The sequence below is a fragment of the Ursus arctos genome, unplaced genomic scaffold (genome assembly GCF_023065955.2).
Source record: "Ursus arctos isolate Adak ecotype North America unplaced genomic scaffold, UrsArc2.0 scaffold_10, whole genome shotgun sequence".
Lineage (NCBI taxonomy): Eukaryota > Metazoa > Chordata > Mammalia > Carnivora > Ursidae > Ursus > Ursus arctos.
In genome coordinates, this window is record NW_026622764.1 from 51,604,362 (window position 1) to 51,628,349 (window position 23,988).

General features: G+C 45.7%; 1 protein-coding gene across 4 annotated transcripts in view; it reads right to left on the reverse strand.

Annotated features, from left to right (window-relative positions):
• Positions 1 to 23,988, reverse strand: part of ENOX1 (ecto-NOX disulfide-thiol exchanger 1) — a 539,166-nt gene that overhangs the window by 87,163 nt on the left and 428,015 nt on the right. For all 4 annotated transcript variants that reach the window (XM_057308447.1, XM_057308444.1, XM_057308442.1 and 1 more), the window contains one exon: positions 6,034 to 6,218. In XM_057308447.1, coding sequence (XP_057164430.1) covers positions 6,034 to 6,218 — 185 coding nt within the window. The remainder of the gene's footprint in view (positions 1 to 6,033; positions 6,219 to 23,988) is intronic.

A 23,988-nucleotide genomic window follows, 5' to 3' on the forward strand; every position in this document is an offset into this window, starting at 1 on the left:
TTCAGATGTCAGACACAGAACATGTGTGTCTGCTCTTCGGTTTTCCTTCCTCCGGAAACTCAATTAAGTTGGCTGTCAGTGAATAAACTTAAAAGAGCAGAGAGAATGGGAAGGGACTTCCAGGGAGTTCTCACGTAGGACAGATTCTGGCATTTGTGGGATCCCCCAACTGTCTGGCAAGTGAAGCCTGGCAGTCAAGCACCCCCGCATGGGAGGAGGAGCCCCGGGCCGGGGAGGAGAGCGGGACCCAGTCCCGAGCACGCCCGCTGCCAGGACTCCCCGGGGAAGTCATCCCCGCACTGCCAAATGGAAGCGCACCAGCCGACACCACCCCACGAGAAGAAACCTGCAGCACCAAGGAGACAGACCAAGATACAGCACCAAAGACCTAATCCTAAAGTAGATAGAAATGACTCAGGAACAAACAGAATTGAAAGCATTCTAATTAGTATTCTCAAAAAGATCTGAGAAGAGACTGAAACCAAAAGAATAAGAGTGTGCAAAGAGGCAATAATGGAAGAAGAACAAAAAAACGCTTGGAACTACAATAACTCGGTGATCAAACAGAAACTTCAGGGGAAAGGATAAAAGATACAGTTTAAACAGATAACAGGAGAAAAACGGTAACGGGCACATAAGCATCAGCCTCGTAAAGGTCTGTTATCTGACTGGTGGGCATTTCAGAAAGAAAATAAAAATGGAAAACAAAAGTGAAAAATTATCAAGGAAATGGAGACACTGCTGTTGCAAACTCCTGCTACATCTGTCCGTGTTCTTTGCCCCTAGAACCTTTCCCGGGCTCTTCCCAGGACCACCTCTTGAAGCCTGCTGGGAGCAGCAGGCCTGCTGGGCTTCCGAGGATTTTTATAATTTTTAACGAACGTGCTTTTTATGTTTTAGAAAAAAATTTTGTTTTAAATCCTCTGAAATTTTCTTGGATGTGTTCATTTTACCGGTCTTTCCCTAAAATTTTCTAATGGTCAAAAACACTACCGTTCCCCTCCGCAGCCACCTTTTGTCCCACGGCCACCGTCACCACCACCTACGCCACCACTCCTGGCTTTGACATGTGTGCACGAGACTTCACTGCATGGGAACGTGGGAGAGGAAATGAGCACAAGCTTTTCATTGTCTTTTTTATGTATGTATGTTTAGATTTATTTATTTATTTCAGAGACAGAGAACGAGCGAGCTGGGAGAGGAGCAGAGGGAGAGAGACTGTCCTCGAGCAGACTCCCCGCTGAACACAGAGCCTGACATCGGGCTTGATCCCTAGATCCTGAGATCATGACCTGAGTCAAAATCAAGAGTCGGCTGCCTAGCCCACTGAGCTACCCAGGCGCCCTCATTATCTCTTTTAAAAAGTACTTACTAGGCAACTGAATAGTTTACAGAGGATTTCGGAAGAGAGGCTTTACTTAAGTGGTCAGATACACTCACTGATGTCATTTCAACACACTTTCATTTATTTCTTAATATCTGCCCCGAAGACCAGTTCTTGAGCAACATCTGGCCAACCTAGCTGGGGTTACTGTATATTTTAGGAAAATAATAGCATTATATGTCTGTAAAATTAGTCTAGATTAGGGAGGTTTATAATACTTATACAGAAAAATCATACAAATATTCCTTTTTCAGCATAAGGAGAAAAACACTTGTCAGTTAATTTCGAAAATGCTGTCGATTATAATAATCCTCTTTTCCCTAGTTTTGTCCTGATCTTGCTAAATAAAAGTTGTCAAGACAGCTGACTAGCCCTGGTCTTTAACTAATGTCAAGCCAAGAGTGTTAGAAATCCACTGCTCTACATGGGCCAATGGTTTACTGGCCTAAAGACAGCTGGTTTTCAGATGACATTTGCTAACACTATTAAAAAGCACTGGCTCAAAGTATTTATGAGGGACCCTTTTGACATAATCATCATCAGTCACACACAGTTTTATGATCAGCAGCTAATAATGGGATCCTGTTGTTATATGACTATTTACCAGTCCTGTCAATATGATTTACAAAAGGCTTCAAAAGGAATTGATTTTTAAATTGGTTATTTAAAAATATGATATATTGACCTATCCTCATGAATGAAAACACAAGTATTGTTTAAATTTAGGTGTGGTTGAAACCATAATGAAATACACTTCCTAGGGTGGCTAAAAAAGATAAAACAAAACAAAAGAGACCAACTTTACCAAGTACTGACTGACACGTATGCAGAACAAATGGAATTTTCCTGTACCCCACAGAGCTGCATGATGGTATAGACACTTTGGGAAACAGGCCAGCAGTTTCTTAAAGAAGTTAAACACAGTTACCATATGACCCAGCAATTCTAGTCCTAGGTATTTACCCAACTGAAATGAACAATTATGTCCAAACAAAAAGTCTGTAAATGAATGTCTGCGGCACACTTACTCATCTTAGCGCCAAAGAGGAAACCACCCAATTGTTCGTTGACTGGGGACTAGAGAAATTATGGCTCTTTCTCACACTGGGATACTACTCCGTATAAAAAGGTATGAACTACCGACACGTACAGCGAGGCGATATGAAGCCATCTCAAAATCATCACGCTAGCTGAGAGAGGCCAGACTCAGAAGTTCATTCTGTGTAATTCCACTTACACAACATTCTGGAAAAGGCAAAACCATCAGGGGTAGAAAACGAATCGGTGGTCGGTGGCAGTCGGGTTGACTAAAAAGGGGGATAAGGGCATTTTTGGGGGGTGAGAAAACAATTTTATATATTGATTGTGGTAGTGGTTTCATGAGGGTATCAATTTGTGGAAATTCATAGAACTACTGCCCTAAAAAGAGTATTTTTATTATATGTAAATTTTGCCTCAACAAATTCCGTGTGATAACTGGAAGATAAATGAGAGTTTAAGATAAGGTATATCCTTTCCCTGTAAACCTAAAGATACAAATGAAAGCCAACAACCTCACTCTCCTTGCGGCAGACACAGGTTAACTTCACTGCCGGCTTAAGATCAGGTAAAGGCTACGCCGTTACCATGGATACAAGCTATCATTTCCTTTTGTGTGAAATCTCTAATATTAAATGGTGACTCACACGTAATATAGGGGTAGACTCAGAAACAACCAGACTAAGTCACCCAAGGGTTTTCAGCCTTAGGACCCCTGCCCGTAACGTTTTCTTCGTGAACATAAGAGAAACTATAACGTCAGTGAAAATATCTTTCAGGGATTAAAAGAAGAAAAGGTAAAAACTTTTCGGCTAAACTTGAGGGCAATTCTAAAAATGGTACGCTAGATTTAAGGCTGTGAAGACTGTGTTTTCTTTTGTTTGTTACAGAAATAATTTCCCATAGATCCGTTGCTAAAACAACATGTGGGAGGCTGACCTCTCCTCTAGCTGTTGACTTTCCTGTGAGATCATGGTTTTCTAATTAGGAAAGTAGATCGTGGGCAGATTGAGAGTACATTTAAAAATCAGCAGCATTCTTGGTGGTAGGGCTCAAATTAGCAAGTTGTGGTAATTTATTCAAAATGATACGAAGGTAGAAATTGACTCTTACAAAGCGCACATTTTAGAATTCTGTGAAAGATGTGTTGCCACCGAGACGGCCATGCGTCCACCTAATAACCACTAAAAGTTACAGTCACAGCCGCGGCCACTGGGTGAGTGCTCCCCATGCACTAAGAGGAGCTACACAAACCTCTAGGACGTCGGCTTGCTATTTACGGTCCAAGAGTCCGCAGCCCCCACAGGCTCCAGTGTTAGTCCTTGCCTCTGTGCTTCTGTCCGTGATTCCTACATTCAACGAATACATTTACCTACCGTGTGTCTACTGGTGATTGAATTATGTCCCCTCAAAATTTCCATGTTGAAATCCTAGCCCCCTGTGCCTCGGAATGTGATGTTATTTGGAAACGAGTCATTGCGGGTCTGATGAGTCCAGATGAGGTCCTACTGGAACAGCATGGGCCCCTCAGGTCTATACAAATCGTGTCCTTACGAAAAGCAGAAACGTGAACGCTGAGGTGCACGGCGGGAGCGCTATGGGAAGATGAAGGGGGAAAGCAGGGCGACGTGTCTACAAGCCAAAGCACACCAGAGACTGCCAGCAAAGCGCCGGAAGCTAGGGGACGGGATGCGGAGCAAATTCTCCCTCACAGCCCTGGGAAGAGCCCACCCTGCCGACACCTTGACCTGGCACTTCTAACCTCTAGAACTGAGACAACACCGTTGTTCAAACCAAACCCCACGGTTCGAAACCAAATTCCACAAAACAAAACCAAACCAAACCAAAGTGCATTTCCTACTGACAAGAGGATTCTGCAAATGTCTGAGAAGCTGCAAGAACCGCACACCTCCTTCAAGGGGCTGTGCTCCGCGGTGACTTCCGACGCTGCTCCTGTGTGGACCAGGCACATCACCCCCGGGGCCTGGTGCGGACCCCCTAGCGTCCTTCTCTCTGACCGAGGAGCTCATCCTGACCTCCTCAGACTTCTTTCAGATTTGAATCTTTGAGCACTGTAACAGTTTTATCAACTAGTAGAGCAACTGGGGTGATCTTTCCTGGAGGAAAAGAGGACCCATTGCAGGGGGTGTGAGATGGTCTCGGTCTGGCATCACCGTCTCTGGGGGAATCGACAGACAGACTCTCCTCCTGCCAGGGGCGCCCATGCACACCCAGTGTCGGGGCATATGGACAACCCCGGGAGCCTCGCACGGCAGCTGTTACAGCCATTTCCACGCGCAGGGACCTGAGCGACAGCTGTAATGACATTTTCCTGGCCGGCTCTGGCCTCTGAGTGGCCCTGATTTGTCTAACACACATTGTGAACATCAACCAGATAGGACTGAGAGCCAAGACTCAAAAATTGCTTTAAAATGGCAGGAGATGTTTAAGACATAATTTCTGTGACTTGGTCATTAACTTGTTTATATCCCAGTCTGCACATCTTTTTTTATACCCTCTCCTCTCAATTATTTTTCCCTGCTTGGCTAATGTTTCCGTAGCAGTTACCTCTAATCATTAAGACACTTTTGTAGGCAATTCATGCTCCTGATCTTGGAGAGCAGTCAATACGGATGGGGAATTAAAACAACATCCTACTTACCATATCCTTTAGTTGCCCATCATTCTACTTACATTTCTCTTTTTTAAATAAAAAGTTTTTTTCCCCCAGAAAAGATGGTTAGGTTTGTACATCCAGCGGGGTAATCTAAAATACCCTTGTGTGATAATTTATGCTGTATTGTTCTAAGGTAATGCGAAGGCTCGAACACCGTATGTCTATCACACGTCCCTTGCTGTTTTCGGATCTCGGTCCCGCTATGAGTCTTTGGTTCTATTCCCTCACTGCTGTGCTGGGGTCTCCCGTCCCCTCAACCCCTCACCTCCGCAGTCCGTGCTCCTTCTCCTTCTTCCTCCAGTGCCCCTTCCTAACAACGTCCACAGACACATCTTTAGCTGGGTGTGGGAGGCTGCAGTCTGGCGCGCCTCCCCAGAAGCACAGACACCTCCCTGTTTCTAAAGTTGCGTGTCCTGGTGCCTCCCCCGTTCCATCAATCATCAATCAGCTTGTCTGCGCTAGGCACAGTAGCGTGTTCACGAAACCCGACCAGATCCTAAGTATAATCCAGAAGACGTGAAAACAACAGAGCTTACATTTACACGGAGCCTGGAAACGAGCTCACCACACGTTTGTAAAACCCGTTGGCACGCTTTTAACTGAGGAGTTCTCAGAGGGCAAGACACTAGCGTCATGGATTTTCTGAGCATTTGCCATGAGGCGAAATTCCACCTGCAAACCTCTCCCCCTCCTCGATTCCCTTCCTTAGCTTCCCACCTCGAAGCTGTAGCTCTTTAATGTATTTCTTTAGCTCTGATGCTCCTCCACATTCTGCCCCCCCTGCACCCATTAGCACTTGGCTTTCCTTGTTACTGGGCGTCCGGCTGTCCCTTCTTCTCCGTCACCTTTCCTGACACATGGCTGCCATGTCACTCCCACTTCATACACACGTCCCTTTCCCCGAGACGAAAGAGGAGACACACGGGGCCGGTACCTGCTGCATGCCCTGCATGGTCTGCTGCAGGAACTGGAGCTGCTGGTCCTTGGTGACCGTCTCCTCCGTGCGAAAGAGCTGCTCCTTCTCTTGTTTCAGCAGCTCCACCTCATTCCTGTAGGCATCCAGCTGCCAGCGCAGGCTGTCGTTCTCCTCTTTGAGGGCGTAGGCCTGAGCGGCCAGGGCTGGAAGGCAAACAGAACAGCTCAGGTCAGTCACCTTCCTGCTTAGACAGAGGGGGACCTCTCGTGGGAAGGGCCCCATTCTCACCGTTTGGCCCGCTCGGAAACAAAATCCAAAGGCCTTGCCCCCCTGGGGGTCTTTGGTCTGCGGTTGGTGGGCAGCACTGCTTTGGGAATTTTTATCTATTCTATGTGTCCTGTCTTCATGGAGGAATGTTGCTTGAGGGCACAGGAGTCATCCCTTCCGGAGTCCTGCCTCTTGACCTCTCCCCCCAGTCCGAGGCACCCTCTGGGAATTCGGAATGTGTGGCTAGGTGGTGACCGTGTCGACCATTCCAGGCAACAATCGTACCCACCACGTTACTGTCCTGTTTCTGCAGGCTGGCCTGGCGGCTCGCGGGGCCACTTCTGTGCAGTAATCAGCTGTCCCACAGGTTGAGGCCTGGGGCAGCATCCCCGGGGAGGGAGGAATGGACATGCGCACCATTCCTCCCCGCACGGCTGCTGGGACACATCGCACAGCTTGTTTGCTCACTCCTAACAGAGGGGTAACCTGGTTCTGTCTGCTTCACCAACAGTTTAAAACTCTGCTTCCCTACAAGGCTGAGGGGTTACTGGAATGCTCCTTCCCGGAGCCCGAAGCTCTCTAGGTGCGGATTCCGACCTCACTCACATCTCCATCTTACTGAGAGACGGAGACTGTTAACACAGCATCTCCCACATCTCAAAGCTTCAGAAACAGCAGGGACTGAATAAAAGAGAAGAGCGAATGGTACAGAACAACCGAGCTTACTGCTTTGTGGCCTGTCCGGTGATGAGAACAGTCGGCTGGACGCCCACCATGTGACAGGCACTGGACCCAGAGCTTCGTATGGACTAAGTCACTGCACGCCCCCCCCCCAGCAAGTCTGCTTTTAATCCCCCTCTTTACAGATGACAGAAGTGAGGCACAGCGAAGTTAGAGAACCGCTCTCATCCCATAAAGTAAGTAGCAGGAACAGTCTTGGGGCACCCGGGTGGCTCAGTCGTTTAATGTCCGACTCTTGGTTTCGGCTCAGGCCATGATCTCAGGGGTGTCGGGCTCCTCGCTCAGCAGGGAGTCTGCTTGAAGATTCTCTCCCTCTGCCCCTACCCCCACTTGTTCTCTCTCTCTCTCCTTAAAATGAATAAATACATCTTTTTTAAAAAGTAGCACGAACAGTCTGCAAACCCAGCCTTCAAGTCACTGGGCTGTTCTGCCAGTCCAGATGTGTTTAGCTCTTACCAGGCCATCTGAGACTACTCCCGAATTCTCTCCTCCACTCTCCTACCAGTGTCCCACACTTTCCCTCCTCCCGCGGCAAATTCACGCTCTACTGTCGTAAGCAAGACAAAAGCGGAAGAGAAATGTCAGAATTTATCAGAAACTTCTTCAGAGAAGTGGCTTCCAGGTTGTAAGGGTGGGTTGTGAGGCCTACTGTGCGCAGGCTCTCAGTGTGTGCTCATGTCCACCTCTCACCCCCTAAAACCAATCAGAGAGCACTGGAGATCAGCCCCTGGGTGTTCTACCTTCATATTACAGTACATCGACAATCAATCTTCACAGAAGTGCTCGGACACCCCAGTGAATTCCCTCCTCAAATATCAAACATCAAATTATGTTAATAATAGCTTTATAGTTGAGTGGTTTATGGTATTCTGCTTTGCAAAATGATTATGTATAGTACACACGGAAACACTAATCAAATGGAACATGCAATTAACCAGAAAATTCCCTACCTCAAACCATCAGGGATCAATTAGTCAACAAGCATTCACTGCATACGGACTCTGTGCCCAGGCCCGTCTGGGCATCTTAGATCACCAAAGGAAGAGCCAGAATATGTTTCTTCTCTCAAGCAGCTCAGAATATCCGAGACACATTTGTAAAGAAACTAACACATTCCAGGGAAGAGGGAAGACCCTGATGCCTGGCATTGAGTTAAAGCGCTCAGTGAATGTTGGCGAAATGAACAAATAAATGAGCGACTTAGTGTCAAGGGAATACATCCTGTAGGAGCTCAGAGAAGAGAAAGGAAAACACAGACCAGAATAAAAGAGGGTTTCGAAGGCTGGAAGCCCAAGGACTGGGGAAGGACATCTCAGTCCCGAGCAAGAGCAGAAGCAAAAGCCCAGGGCGGAGAATGGGAGGGAGACTCTTTGGGGCAGGAAGGAGAGAAGCTCAATCCAAAAGGCAAGTGTTGGCCTGGAGCTGGAGGCGGTGAGAGAAAGGTGAGCCACGTCAGGTGATGAGAGGGGACAGAGGCTCAGAAGTCAGGCTAGAGATTTCGATTCAGTGCGGCAGCCAGCGGAGAACCACTCCAGGTGCCTGAGCGGCGGAAGGACACGATGAAATTGGTGATTTAGTAAGATTACTTTGGCAATGGTGCGTGCAGTGAACTGGAGGCCGAAGAGAATGAATGAAGGGAATTGTATTTGGTGTCCGTGTGTGTGCAAAACCAAGGAGCAGCCAATTTTACAGTTTTTGGGGATTTAGAAAATCAGAAATGCCCCAGAGTATGGCCAGGAGCATGAGCTAGTGCTTTTTAACATCACGCAGCCCAACTTCGGATCTTGTCCACACCCCGCGACACCGACTCCTGACAACTCAGTTTACCGATCCACAAGGAAATGGTTATGAGGCATCGTTTGAGAGGGATGCTGTAATAGGACAAAATTACAGAAAATGCAAATGATGGAAAAAGTGTTGGCACTACATAAGCACATTACTACATTTAGTAGCATTCAAAGACACTTAAGTCATTTCCTTAGGAAGCTCTATTTGGCCCTTTTTCAATTTAGAGTGGCATTTTTATTATCATAACTGATAGCAGGTGTTTGTGAAGAAATCGATTAGTATGCAGGGATGGAAATTACATTTTCCAAATGAATTGCATAGTCTGCAAGATACGCTGAAATCTGTGTAGCAAAATGCAAGCAGCTATAAAGCATGTGCCAGCAACATTATTTAAATAAATTATCTGAACGTAAATACGTATAGGAAAGTGCACCATCCATTATTTCATGGGCTCTCGTGGAGGCCTGTGGAATGGCACTGCTGACAGTTCTTACTCTTGGCTGAGCCGAGTGACCACTGTTTCTGCCAAGGAAGAGACAATGCTGTTTGCATTTCTGGAATAGGAATGTGATATCATTATATTAAAAAAAAAAAAAAAGACCAGAGCAGTTGTAACTCTGTAACGCCCCACCCAAATCAATACCATAGCCAATCCCATCAACGTTTTTATAACTGAGGCATATAACTAATTTATATTCCTGATTAAACAATTTCAAGCTTGATATTTGGAAAAAAAAATGGTTACTCATGTGACAGCAAAGTGGTTACTTCTAAAGGGTGAGAAATTGTATATTGACTCCACTTAACTTCAGGCCACCTGTTTGTAAATATTATTCAATGTCATGCTGCAGCCCTGAATGCACCCTTCAGATGAGGCTTCCTGGAACATGCTACGTTATGTTTCTAAAAGAACCCAAACCTCGGTAATTCCTAACTTAATATCATTTTTTCAGTATATTAAAAATTCAGAAACTCGAAAGTTCCACTCTTTCATTTCTCTCTCTTTCTTACTCTTTAGTTCTTTCTGGGACACAGTATTAAACAGTTTTGAAAAATGTGTAATCAAGCTTCTATGATATAAAAATTTACCCTTGGGAGACCGCCTAACAAATTCACTATTCAAATAAGCGTTAAAGATTAAAAATAAACTACAGTATGCATCTTTTTGTAAGAATCCCTGAGGAGTGCACTATGTTCCAACAAATGGAATATTTAGCTAAGAGCCACCACATGCGGACTACCAATTTTCAATAATAATAAAAAAAAATTACAATAAGACTTCAAATGTGAACTACTCTCCTGAATACACTTAAATCTTCCTTCGGTGATGATCAAGGGGCTCCTGAATCCAATGGTGCCTCTGGATTACCATTAGTTCATTCACCAACCAACAGATGACTGGAAAGCTCTGCATAAAAAGCTTGGCCCGGGGCGCCTGGGTGGCTCAGAGGGTTAAGCGTCTGACTCTTGATTTCTGCTCAGGCCATCATCTCAGGGTTGTGAGAACGAGCCCCTCATGGGACTCTACACTCAGCATGGAGTCTGCTTGACATTCTCTCCCTCTCCCTCTGCCCCTCCCCTCTGCACACAGGTGCATGTGTGCTCGCTCTCTCAAATAAATAAATAAATAAAATGAATCTTGAAAAAAAAAGCAGCAGCTGTGGCATACCCAAGGGGAAGGCCAGTGCAGGTGTCCATTTATGCCTGCTCAGACCTTAGAAAACTTCTGTTACTGGGGAGTTTTCTGATTGGATCACAAATGAAATAACATAAGAACAACTCTGCTAACCAAGATTAAATTCCATTTCAAAAATTAGCCCTGGACTACTACAATTACCAAAGTGACATTAGTGCAGGAAAATTGATCCGAAGATTAAATGGCACTGCCGAAAGGAGAGGTTTAGAGGTATTACAGCAGCTTGCTGTACCCTTTCCTGGATTCTATATAAACCATCATTCTTTATATTAATTATGGTCAAAGTGACCTCTTCGAGTCTCCTGTATTACTTACTGTGTTTCCATGGGAACAGATAGTGGCATGCTTAACTTCTTTAAGTAAATAAGCTGGTGAAAGCCTGGAAATCTCTCTCTTACTAGCCCGAGCCAGCCTCAGAAAAATAATTAGCACTATACGAAGAATGTAAGTTATTTTGGGTTATGTCCCAGTAAGCTGACAGTATGTTAATATCTTTTTCATGCTCAGGCAAGATGTAACTAAATAATAAAACACTTTAACATATTATTTCTAACAACATCTGGATCTCTCAAGAACTGTTCATCTCGGTGTCTTTGGGGAACTCTGTGCTTAGCATTCTCCCTCCGCTCGGCCAGACGTCCTCCTGGCATGCTGGGAGGGTGCTGCTCGAGCGTGGGTTTCTTTCCCACACGCAAAGAGCCTCTTCCGAGGATTTCGTCAGCTGCTGCTCAGCTAGGCAGTTGTGCTGAGAGGTCCAGAACACAGGATGCTGTGGAAAGATCCAAGACCCGGAAGACACCCCCACCGCAGCTGCTGCCTACCAGCCCCTGTGGGCTGGTGACTGAGCTCCCCCCCCCCCAATCCACCTGCCTCTCTGAATGCCACCTCTCCTCGCAGGCCGCCTGGGGGGAGGGGGAGCTTGCAGAGACAGCACGCTAGGTACCCAGACTCACGCTTTTCTTGGCTTAGGGCAGTGTTGCTCCTGAGAGGCTACCACGGGACTCGTTCTCACCAGTGGGGCACGAGGGAGTAATGTGTGTCTTCCAAATAATCAGTCTCTTCCCGCTGCTGGAATGGGCCTGGGTCTCTGAATCACCGCGTGGAGGAAAGGTGTCCAGAGACCAACAATATCTGCTTTGAAGTCTTCTGTGCTCAAGAATAAACTTTTTGCTGTTGTTGTTAAGCCCCTGAGATGTGGGACTTATTGATAAAATAGCTGGTGTTCCTCTAATCCCAGTAAGGGCTTGCATCAGGACCCCCTGGTGGGCATGCTGAAACCCAGACTTCTGGGCCCTCCCCCCATAGTTGGCAATTTGGTGTGTCTGGGATGAAGCCGGAGAACGCGCATTCCTCCAGGTTCTCCGGTGCTGCCCATGCTGCCGGGGCGGGGCGCACACTGTGAACTGCAGCTCAGACCCGCACTCACCCTCTCTGCTTGGTTCCTGAGTTGGAGCGGTGCTTGGCTTACCGCTCTTATTTCTTGACCTTCTGTGTGAGCCCCAGGTCCATGCTCTGCACCTGGGAGGGCCGTCCTGCCCCCAGCTCCACCCCTATACCCTGAGCACCTCCTTACGGAGTGAGGGCGAGAGTTCTCCTTTCCCCATTTCCCCCTAATAAAAGTAGCAACAGCACAGCCACAGCAATGGTGGCGGTAACTGCTAACAGTTCTGACATGCCAGGCCATGGGCTAAGCATGTCACCTGCACAATCTCCTCTCAGCCTCACGAAAACATGAGAGAGTGAATACGAGTGTTGTTTCTATTGTCCAGGTTGATGGAGCTGGGTTTGAGAGGCATGGGGGTTGTGCAGCAGGGCGGGGGTGCAGGGTTTACACTCAGCACGTGTGACTGCAGAGCCTCCAGTACGGGACTGGGGTCACCTAGATGCAGGTCAGAGCTGGAGCTGGAGCGAGGGGGAAACCAAGACCACCACCACAGTGGCAAATTTGTTGCTAAAAGAGAAAAAGCATTCCATGTGTGGCACTGTTTGGGGAGTGCTCTGCTGAAGCCCCTATTTTATTTTGTTTTAAGATTTTATTAATTTATTTGACAGAGGGAGACAGCCAGCGAGAGAGGGAACACAAGCAGGGGGAGCGGGAGAGGAAGAAGCAGGCTCATAGTGGAGGAGCCTGATGTGGGGCTTGATCCCAGAACGATGGGATCACGCCCTAAGCCAAAGGCAGACGCTTAACGACTGAGCCACCCAGGCGCCCCGTGAGCCCCTATTTTAAAAGAGACACACATGTATCTTTTGCAGGAGAATCCCTATGGAAGGCCCCACCTGGCACCCTTCGGGCAGCCTTGAGGCCTGACTTAAAGCATGCAGGGCTCCTCCTCTGCTCTGTGTCTCTCCCCTCTGAGACGGCCACGCTGACAGTTGCTAACTGCTGGGCTCCCGAGCCTCCGTCAGTTACTAAGGCTCCGTTAAGAGAGCTGTGTCCAAACCACTCATGCTGATCTTGGGATTCTTCAAGGACCAAAGCTAGATGCTTGCCGCATCCGCCTGACCTCACCTACGCAGGCGCTGTGTCGTGCACCTTAGTTAGAGTACAGGTGGTGGAACACCTCCCTTCCCACAGAGTCCTGTCCCCAACACCTCCTCGGAATGGGCTGAGGCAGCCCCGAGACAGGGCCCAGGCCCACCCTCAGCTGACCAGGGGAAGGCATGCGGTCCTCCAGCGTTCCAGCACAGCACTGATCGGCACTGCGGCCGCCTGCCGCACGGCCAGGCTCCCGCCAGACAGCCTCCTACGGTCCCGACCAACTGTAATCGATCTGCTTTTCAGTCACACCTGTATCACCGCGGAAGCAGCAATCTTCCTCAAATTGCTCACGGAAATTCCTTCTGCTACATTTTTGCAGGATTATTATTATTACAACTTAGCATTGACATAACATTTTAGATTTGCAGTGTGCGTTACAGTCTGCACATTAGCTATTATCAGGGAGAGCTAAACAGAAGCACAATGCGGTGTCTATTTCCATCTTTGTGTGAGGCCAGTGGAATAAGGGTAATTTGGAGAGTGCAGGTAAGCTAGATCCTGTTATTATAATGGCTTAAATGTGAGTCTGGAGGCACAACCGGCAGCAGGTGACTCAGGGAAAAAAAAAAAAAATCCTGTTTCTCCCTGCACACAGCTCTTCCTAACGAAGGGTCTGCGGTGGCAGCCGCGGCCGTGAGGGGCCGTCGGGTGCAGACACTGCTGAGAATTCACATCATGCCTTCCAGCTTCGCCTCTGACCTTATTATCCTCGGACACTGCCCCAAGTCCCCCTCACTGTCCTCAAGGGGAAATCAGCGAAGAAAAGAGGCTGGCCCACGTCTCTCAATGGCAGGGTAAGTCTGCCATTTAAACTGCTGTTGAAGGACACCCCGTGGGCTGAGGGATGCCTTTCGAGGCCTCAGGCAAGCCCCTCCCAGCGAGCCCCGCACACCGCACACCGCAGCAGAGCGCTTACTCTGGGCTAAGCACAGCCCCGCCTGACCTCAGCACTCCCTGCTCCAGGTGTGGGCGCGGTGGCGGCCGGGAGGGGCTCTCCCTACCTTGCGGTGCCGTTGGAGCCCAAGGGAGAGGAGGCTTCTGGCTGCCGAGAGAGCCTCGTTCCTGAAGAAGGAGGCAGGGCCTTCAGGTCAGGCAAAGCTGAAGGGAAGCCTGCGCGGAGACCTCTCACAAAGGAGCCAGCCGTCTCTGGGAGAAGGCTTCCGGGCCTCCAGAACGAGATCGGGGGAGGGAGGGGACCCCACATCCAGGTAGCAGGCATATTGAGAGGGGCATCCCCCCCCACCCGACTCTCCCTTTTCTTTTGATTAGACTTCAGTTTTCTTTTTCACTTTCAATCCCTATGTTGATTTCTAAGATTCAGGACTATCTCCCTCCTCCACAGGCTTTATTTATTATTTTATTTTTTGTGAAGATTTTATTTTTTTGAGAGAGAGAGAGACAGCATGAGTGGGAGAGGGAGAGGGAGCGAGAGAATCTCAAGCAGACTCCATACTGAGTGTGGAGGCCGACTCGGGCCTCGGTCCCAGGACCCTGAGATCATGCCTGAGCCGAAACCCTAAGTCAGACGCTTAACTGACGGAGCCACCCCGGTGCCCCACCTTCTGAAAGCTTTAAAGATTCTTTTTTAGAGCAGTCAGACTCAGACGAAGATTAATCACACAATGACACAGGTTTCTGGGGGTCGCCACCCCTCCCTCGGCCATGGCCACCACCCTCGCAGACAGAGCGCCTCCCTTGGGGACAGTACTGCACCACTGGGTTTTGCTCTGTGTGACTTCGCCCTCACTGGCAGCTGGTCTTGTCCAAAGAGAAGCTTTAAACAGCAACCCTTCCCTTGAAGCAATTACCGTGTGAGGACCGTCACCTCTTTCCCCCACCAACTTGCGGACTCCTTTCCCTTTTAACAAATGGTCATTTCTAATTTTCTTCAAGAAACCTTCCCCTCGAGAAGTGATGATTTCCTGCTCCTACTAACAGCCTCTCCCCCAGACACACACAAACACACACCCACATAAAACACATCCACACTCTGAAATGTGAAATGAAGGTCAGCCCGACCCTAAACAACGTTCTCAGACCTAGGCACCGTCCTGGGCAAGGGACAGCAACTTCTCCCACAGAGTTTTTATTTTTGTAACATCAAATACTTGGGATAACAAAGATGAGTTGTAAAGAAATTCTTTTTCTCCCCTCAGATTTTATGCTTTATATAAACTTTATCCAGGCTAAAACGAGAGAACCAACACTTGGCTCCTAAGCTTGGGTGGAAGTGGTGGGCAGAGGCTGTGCTCTGGCTGCCCGTGACGGCATGTCCTCTCCACCGTCCGGGTCACCAGTGTTGAGATTCATTTACGTGCATGTATTTGTGCCTGACATTAGGACAGCAGGAATCCCCATCTTCTCTAAATATATCACCATGGTAGAATGACGCTGGTACGAATAACCAAGGCCAGGATTCCTCAAGGTTTTTTCCATATGCAGCCTTCATCTGTCCCACTTTGGTAGCTCTTAAGTGAGAATTCCTGGACCCGTTCCAGAGACTCCAAATCTACGTGTCTGGAATGGGGCCTGAGGATGTGCACTTCGACCCCTTCCTAGGGTGGGTGGATGCATGCCGACATTTTAGAACCACTCTCTGGTTTTTCAGGGATCAGATCTCCATTTCTTCATGCTTTCCTCTTAACTGTTTTTCCAGTCTTATATTTCTTTCATTATTTTTTTGGCACCTGCCTTCTCTAACAGCTTTTCTTTTATTAAAAGGACCTTCTCCTGTCCAGCTCTGACCATCCAACATGGCCGTCGAGGCCCCCCTGTCCCCTGCCTTGCCTTCTCACATTTCATGAATCTATCTACCTGTTCCTCTCTGAATGCTACTTACGGCCTCTCCCGTGATGATATTGTGACTGAATGCTTTCATAAATCCTCCAGGCAGTGTCTCCAAAACACATTTTTCTGATCTACTGGATGCTGTTGTGTATTACTTTTCTTCGCAGCCATATTTCTGCAGAAAGTTCCAGCTGCAGCCGGTTTGGGGCTTGCACCCAGGCGAGGCCCAGCTTGACCTCTGTGCTCTGTGGGAACTGATGACCCCTGACCAGGGCCCTCAGCCCAGCTTCTCCCTGAGGAGTGGGGGCCCATCCTGTGCACGCGCTCTCCCCGGACGGTGGCTGGATCCTCAGAGGCTTTTCTCTTTGGCACGGGGCCAGGCATCACTGCTTCCTTCTATCACTGCTGATGGATGAGAACACAGTCCCTGGCTATTCTCTTAGAGACCGAGAAAAGCCGAGACTGTTCCTGGCCTTCATCACATTTTTCTGCATCAGACTACCTTCATTTTTTTTTTTCCTGCCTCCCATTAGCCAAAGGATACTTTGCGTGTTCCTCACACGGATATGATGAGGACAGTTGACCGCCTGTGTCATGCATGCTGTACTTAAACTAATAAATGAGCTCCCATTCATTTCTTCTTTCTTCCGGTCCTTTATTATTGTTTGTGTCAGTCACTTCCTTTCCACTAAACACTTTTATCTTTTACTTCATTTTTATTGACTTTTCATATTTTATTACCTTACCTCAATCCGTTTTTTTCCCTTTCTTACCTATTCTTGACAGACATCAATCCTGTTATATACCAGTGGTTCTCAAGCCTCTGTGCACAGAAATACCCGAGCAGTATTTTATAACTTACGTGAGTGGGACTGAACTCTCAGGCATTGCTAGGAAAGCTTCCCAGCTCTTTGTCATGTGGAGGCAGGGCTGTGAACCACTCATGTACCCCTTCTGTTATTGCTCCCCGTGCCCACTCTGCACACTGCCACGGTACCAAGATGCCATGGAATCCGTACTTGGTTATTTCCTACAACTTCAAGTGCACTCTCTTAGAATGAGCCTTATGTTACTACTGAGAAGGCTGAGGCTTGGAAGAGACCCATCGTTTGCCAAGCCACACCAGAAACAAAACTCAGATACCTCCAGGGTCCTCTGACCTCATCTGGTTCCAGGTTACTTCTTCACTATACTCAGTGTCTCCAAACTCTCTCACCCAGGGACTCCAATTCTCACGTATCCATTTCCTCAGAGCCTTTCTGGTAATTTTACCACCCAAACGACTCCTCATCAAAAGAGCGTCAAGGTGAGCTTGGCCTTCCTTAGGCCTAGAAAATAGGAAGATGTGGAAGGAGGCCTTCCAAAAACTTATTTTCAGAACTCTTGATTTCTCATCCTTTCAGATGGTTCCAGTTCACATTCCTCAACTGGACACTTCTTCTCATCACTTCTTTCACCCCCAGAGCTTGAGTGCTACAAAATCCTGCTTCGACAAACTCGGCATTCATCTTCCCTGAGTCCTTGGGCAGGGAAAAGTGCACATATTTTAAAAACTGCCTAGATGGCTAAATTATAGCAATTTTCCCCTGGGAGAGAGTTGTTCAGATATTAAAACCCTCTATGTATGGAGTATGATAATCTTTCTCACATCCCCACGAAAAGCAGTTTTTGCTTTGCTCATTAAAATGATTTGTTTTTGGTTTTTGATGAGTGTAATTTTTCAGGTAGCAATGTTTTATTCTTACCAGCAACTCCTTAAAAACCCTCTGCGAGCGCTGAAGTCCCAGTTAAGCACTATTAATCAAACACTAAATGCTTTTAAACAGCTCTACCCCTTTTTCTAATTGAGAAATAGAGCTGTTTGGGCAAGTTTATGAGGTGACCTTGATTGAATTAAAGAGGTCAGGGATGGAACAGACTTCAAACTCATATTCAATGATTTTAAAGAAATGACTTCCCTCCAATTAAGCAGGAATTAGCATGAAATATTTTGTTTCTGAAAGGTTAAAGGAATTCCTCCGAGAAACAAGCTCTCTTGTTTGCTAGCTCTTTATTGAACATGAGAGAGAAGGCGCCATGGATAGTTTCATATAACGTGCTCTGTTAACACGGTGCTGATGGTCTCGCATCAATTATAACATTCCTAAGAGTCATACATGTTGTATTGAAGGGGCAAAGGGTCCAATTTAAGTTCCAATTTCTATTTCAAAAGCCCAAAGACCCAACAATATTCAATTACTAAAAAAAAAAAAAAAAATCAAGATACATTTTCCATCTGCATTAATTTCAACGTAGTTCTAGGGGGAAAGGTTTCAAATATTACCTGATTTCTTTGCTGTTCCTCCTTTTAGCTTCATCCCTCACCTTGCCATAGTCCCCCATCTTTTAATGACCTGAAAAGACATGTCATTCTTCCTGCTCTAAAAAGTAACACATAGAGTCTTTGCTGTAGAATTATGGAATCAGGATTCTGCAGAGGGGGGAAAAGGGATGGGACACATGTGGTGGTTTGGGGACTCTAGGCTATTCTTTTTTTTAATTTTATTTATTTGACAGCAAGAGAGAGAGAGCACAAACAGGGGGAGTGGCAGGCAGAGGGAAAGGGAGAAGAAGGCACTCTGCTGAGCAAGGAGCCCAACATGGAGCTTGATCCTAGAACCCTGGGATCACAACCTGAGCTTAAGGCAGATGCTTAAGTGACTGAGTCACCCAGGCACCCCATCCAGGATACTGTTTCTGGGGAGCAGTAGTCCTAAGAAGAACACCAGCCATGTTCTTTTGTATCCCTGCTCCTTGCAACTTCAGAGAGTGGGACAGACATAGATTAGACACAGCAGCGAGGCAAAGGAGGTAGGACAGAGAGCAAGAAGGACTTTAAACCCACATTCCTCTTATGAGATTTGGAGCAAGATGGTAAACCTCCATTAGCCCTCAGGGTCCTCATCTGGAAAACATGGTCAGTACCACGAGGATTAAATAGATACTAGTTGTGGGTTGGTTTTTTTGTTTTTTTTTGGGGGGGGGGAGGGCGTCCTAAACTGAAAAACACAAAAGCCCTTTAACAGATTAGAAATTAGTTCTTCCTAATTTGAATTTCCTATCCCATCATTTCGCTTCTTGTCCACTTACTGTCTACAATGCCATATGCTGGCCATTCAGAAAGGAAAGGATCTCAAACTAGTCTTCAAGGAACATATGGGGTGCAAGACCCTCCCATGTCATCCTGTTATCACTCTTATTTGCTTGAAACGAAACATAAACCAGGGAAAAAACGAGTTCAGATGAACAGATTTACATGACTGCTTCGCAGATAATCTCTGCTCTCATAGTTCTTTATGCCAGAGTGTATCTGTTCGCTTGGGCTCTAACTGCCGAGGGCACAGGGGGCAGACGCTGTGTGGACCCACGACCCCGGCCTAGTCCAGGAAAAGGAGAACCCTGGTGATGTGCTACAACGATTCTTCAGAGCAGATAAGCAACACTCTCAGATCAAAGACTGAGTCTCAACCAGTCTTATAAGACTTTGCTAATTTTTCCCCTTAATCTGGCACTGCAAGACAAGTGATATCACGGTCCCATATACGTCGTAAGAATTCAATGAATATTCATTTTAATTTTATCACTGCTTTGTATTAGGACATTGCTTGAGATAATTCGTAGAGGCAAAGAGCTAATAAGGACAGAGAAACGGATGGCTGTAGGGTACTCAGGTTATAAAAAAGGTACTACAGAAGTCTGCCATGGCAGGTGGAGACAATTCTTAAAAAGCTGACTGATAAACCGCTAAAAGAAGAATAAAATCTTTTCCTACCGCCACAAGATTTGCCAAATTGTCACTTAAGTTGTATCTGAAAACTTGTAATAACAAAAACTACCCAATATAAACTTGCAGAATTTATTTGGCATTTCAACTAATTATTGTTGGGGGTAAAAAAAAAAAAACCAACCAAATGCACAGTTTTCTCATTAAATTAAAACATGGGGTGGGGAAGGAGAAGACACATTACTTGTAGGACCTCTTCCGGATCAAAATGTCCCTAAGTCTGGGGCGCCCGGGTGGCACAGTGGTTAAGCATCTGCCTTCGGCTCAGGGCGTGATCCCAGCATTATGGGATCGAGCCCCACATCAGGCTCCTCTGCTATGAGCCTGCTTCTTCCTCTCCCACTCCCCCTGCTTGTGTTCCCTCTCTCGCTGGCTGTCTCCATCTCTGTCGAATAAATAAATAAAATCTTTAAAAAAAAAATGTCCCTAAGTCTGTACATCTCAATAGGACTGATATTACTGTAAATGCTGTCCCTCAGACTTTGAGATTTATTGAGCAGTACATCTCATAAAAAAAAAGGAAAGAAAAAAAAAGCCCCAGGAACCAGGAAGCTGGGACAGAACTTCAGTAAGTCCTGAAATTAGATAGAGAGTCAATAAACTGGTGATCTTCTCGTAGGCTCTCCCAGCCCCAGGGGGTGCAAAGGAAATGTGGGATGAGATGGGAAATAAAGGGGCTAATATTGTAGCTCAGACCATTCCAGATCAACCACCAGGTCTGTGCCTGTGCTTTGAGAGGTATCTTGATTTTTCTCTTTACTTTTTTGGGGAGTTTGGGAACGGAAAACATGAGTTGGGACAGCATGTGTGGCTCACCAAAGGAAATGCACGACAGCGCACAGCTCCTCCCCCAAGTACTTCACCCCTTCAAAGCATTTCTTCTTCTTCTTGCCTGAAGCCACAGACCAGATTGCTTTTGAGGAACTAAATATCACTCAACTAGAAAAGAGATCGTGCCAATTTCCTGAAGATTTTTAAAAGCTGGCATTGCCGTTGGAATGGGCTTCAGAACAGTTTGCTGGATGCGCTGCCTATGTTGAAGCCAATCTCTTTCTAGTCAGTAGAAAATACAGAAAAGAATGGAAAGACTCAACGTAAGCCCCAGTCAGCCTTGTCTGGAATAACATTTTAAGGCAATAAACTCTCCAGTCTACCCTGGCCCCCTGAACGGCATCATGGCACCATGCACATCACAGATGTTGATTTGATTTGATTACTGACTCTTATGATGCCACTCAAGGCATTTGAGGAGCTGTTTTTTCCCATTAAACTTAGTGGTGGCATAAAGGTCACTAACCTGGAAAGAAGGAAACTAGTACTGAGTTCTAGACTTTCTACTTGCTACCCTGGGGAAATAACATAACTTCTCAACACGTGACTGCACATTCCTGTCTGTGAAAAAAGGAGGCGGATGTGTGAGATGTTATTTCTAAGGGTCTCTTCCGCATCTGACGAGACTCCTCATTGCCACTTCCTGTGGGTGAGAATTCAACATCTCTACCTGGTTTAGAACTTGAATTATTTTTTGACTCTTAATTTAATAGTTATGCAAATATGATTAGCCCTTGGAATAGGAAATTGTAAGACAATGTGGTCTGGAAATTAAACGTGGAAATTCCCTAATGTAAAGCAAAAGTAAGCAATTCAATAAGCTTCCATCATCTGATACTGGTTACTATTTGTTACTACTTTTAATTTTCCTGTATAATTGGAGATGGCTAGGTATTCCCAACCAACATGAATTTTATCACAGGTTCTCCTAGGTAATTTTAAAATTAATATTTATTGTAGTTTAATTATTAAAATAATACAGGTATATTTTGTGGAAATTTTTGAGATGCACAGAGATGAAAACAAAAATCACCTGTAGTCACACCATCATCCTGAATATTTTGACCTATATCCTTACATGTCTTCCCCTAACACACAAACTGTGAATACAACACATATGTAAACCACTCGGAATGATCTGTCCACTGATTTGTAACTAATTTTTATCACTTAGCAATACACTGAGGACCTCTCATGCCATTATATAGTCTTCCAGAGTAAGATTTTTCTCAAGGCTGCTTATGGATGTGTAATTAATTAACCCATATCCCAGTGTTAGATATTGACGTGTTTCTAAAGTAATTCTGATAACTGAAAATTTAGGTAACTGCATCAAGTGGCAATGACCCATGCGCTTCAAGTGGAGAGCAAAGGCCTCTGGGACACAGCAGGTTTGGAAGCCACGGTGGGCTCATTAAAGAACCTCTAGCGCCCTACCTGGAACACTCCAATGAATATACTCTGTCTTGCAGCTTCTGCTCCAGACCTGTTTCTCCCTACTTCTCTGCTACTGCTGGGGAGTCCAAAATAACACTTCCGTTCCTTAACCACTTCCCAGAAGGCTGCACACATTGTGTCCTGGAACTGGAGAGGAGTAGCTGAGCCCTTAGTCCCTCCCTGGTATCAAAGACATTCACCCAAGGAAAAGAGAAGAGAATCTAAGCCATTTGGACATGGGAGAGCTTGCTGTAATAATAATTTGGAAACAGCAATAAACTTCAAAGTCTAGGGGCTTCTAAGTGTAAGAATCATATCATGCAGGTGGAATTTCCAAGAAAGGGAAGAGAGCAATTACTTCTTTCAATTACTTTTTCATTAGCTATGAGGCCCTCAACTATGTATGGCTTCCCGGAATTCTATAGGACATCCTCTTGTCCTGGCTTGCTGTATTCATACATCGTCAGCTCTTTGATTAATGAAGCGTATGGGCAACAGTGTTAGGAGTCAAGGTACAATAACTGTGTCACCAACTGTGTTTTGATGAACAAAGCAATATGAAAACATAGGAGAATTAGGGCAATGATGTTCATAAACAGTACATCAGGGCTAAGAAGTTGGTAACAGCATATGTTTTAATGTAGTCTGGTATTGATTCTTTTGGCCAATGTCCCATTTTAACAGTGTTATAGTCACACTTTAAGATTTTAGATGGAGAGGTATAGGAGAAAAGATCAATAGATACTATCTTTCCACTACCAACCCGCCCCATATCTATAGCCTCTCTGCCACACTCACATTTAAGGGACCTAAAAGATGCTTTGGGGATGGCTGATCCAGTTATCAGGCTTTTAGTAACCTCAAGTATCCACTCTGACCACCTCAAAGATTATAGCTTTGACTCTCAAAGATTCATGCAAAGGAACCTCTGATCCAGAAAAGATACCCACTCATTTTCTCTGTACTACTTCGTTAACATATTAAAGGAAGCTTTAAAAAATACTCTCACTGTTATAGAAGACCTGTGTGAAAACAAAATCATATAGAATTATTGTTTCTGAGCCTTAAAAAATATATAGATAAGTGCTTCTATAGTTAAGTCGTGCAGAAGAAAAAAGATTAGAAACGAAACTATCTTTTGTAGTATAACGGTTTTCTTCCTTCATTACTTAATCATTAGGTTTTTCAAAATGACCAAGTATAATTTTTACACGAAAAACAGATTTTATTTTTAAAATGTTACATGCTGCGGGAGGGCAATGAGATGATCTACTAAAAGTATTTTCTATAAGCACCGACTAGAATCAGTTGATCCTAATGGACACTTGACAAATTATGTCAGCGTTGAATAGGATAATCCCTGTTTAATAGGAAGAAATTCCTATTTATTATTTACAAACTAAAAGGAACAATTAGGAATAAACACTACTAACGAATTCTTTCTTATGTTTAGAAAGAAAAAAAGAACTTACAAACTTACCCAGATTCTGTCATCTAAACTCCCTTGAAAATATTCTGATTTTTTCCAGAAGTTGTGCAAACCACACTTAAATTCCAACAACACTGTGTTAATTTTGCTCAAATGCAAGCTGAAAACATATTTTAACATCTTGTCAGAATGAGATACTAAGAGTGTCGATAAAATGACACTAAAATAAATGTAAATTTAGATTGCGGTTACAAGTGGCTGCCTGACTCTGGGAAGATGTTAGGTTGCTATAGTATTTTCCATAGCAACTTCGCATCTTATTACATAAATATTCCCTCAGTGTCCTTACAGCCTACTAAGAAAACAGGATTAAATCTACTCTCCTATGTGATGATCCTGCATCAAACCTTATCAGAATGAAATGCCCAGAAAACATAACAAACCACAATCTAGGTCGCGGTGCTTTGGCAGGTGAGAGGCATCAGAGCCCCGCGGGCTGTGCCCCAGAGGCTGCGTGGTGACCTCGTGCCGCACGCTGGCTATTCGTCTATGCTCTGCCCAGGTCACGGGCTCTGCGCTTCTCCCTGTGTAACGATGGGCTGTGAACTTCCTCACTTTTCTCCTCTGCCTGC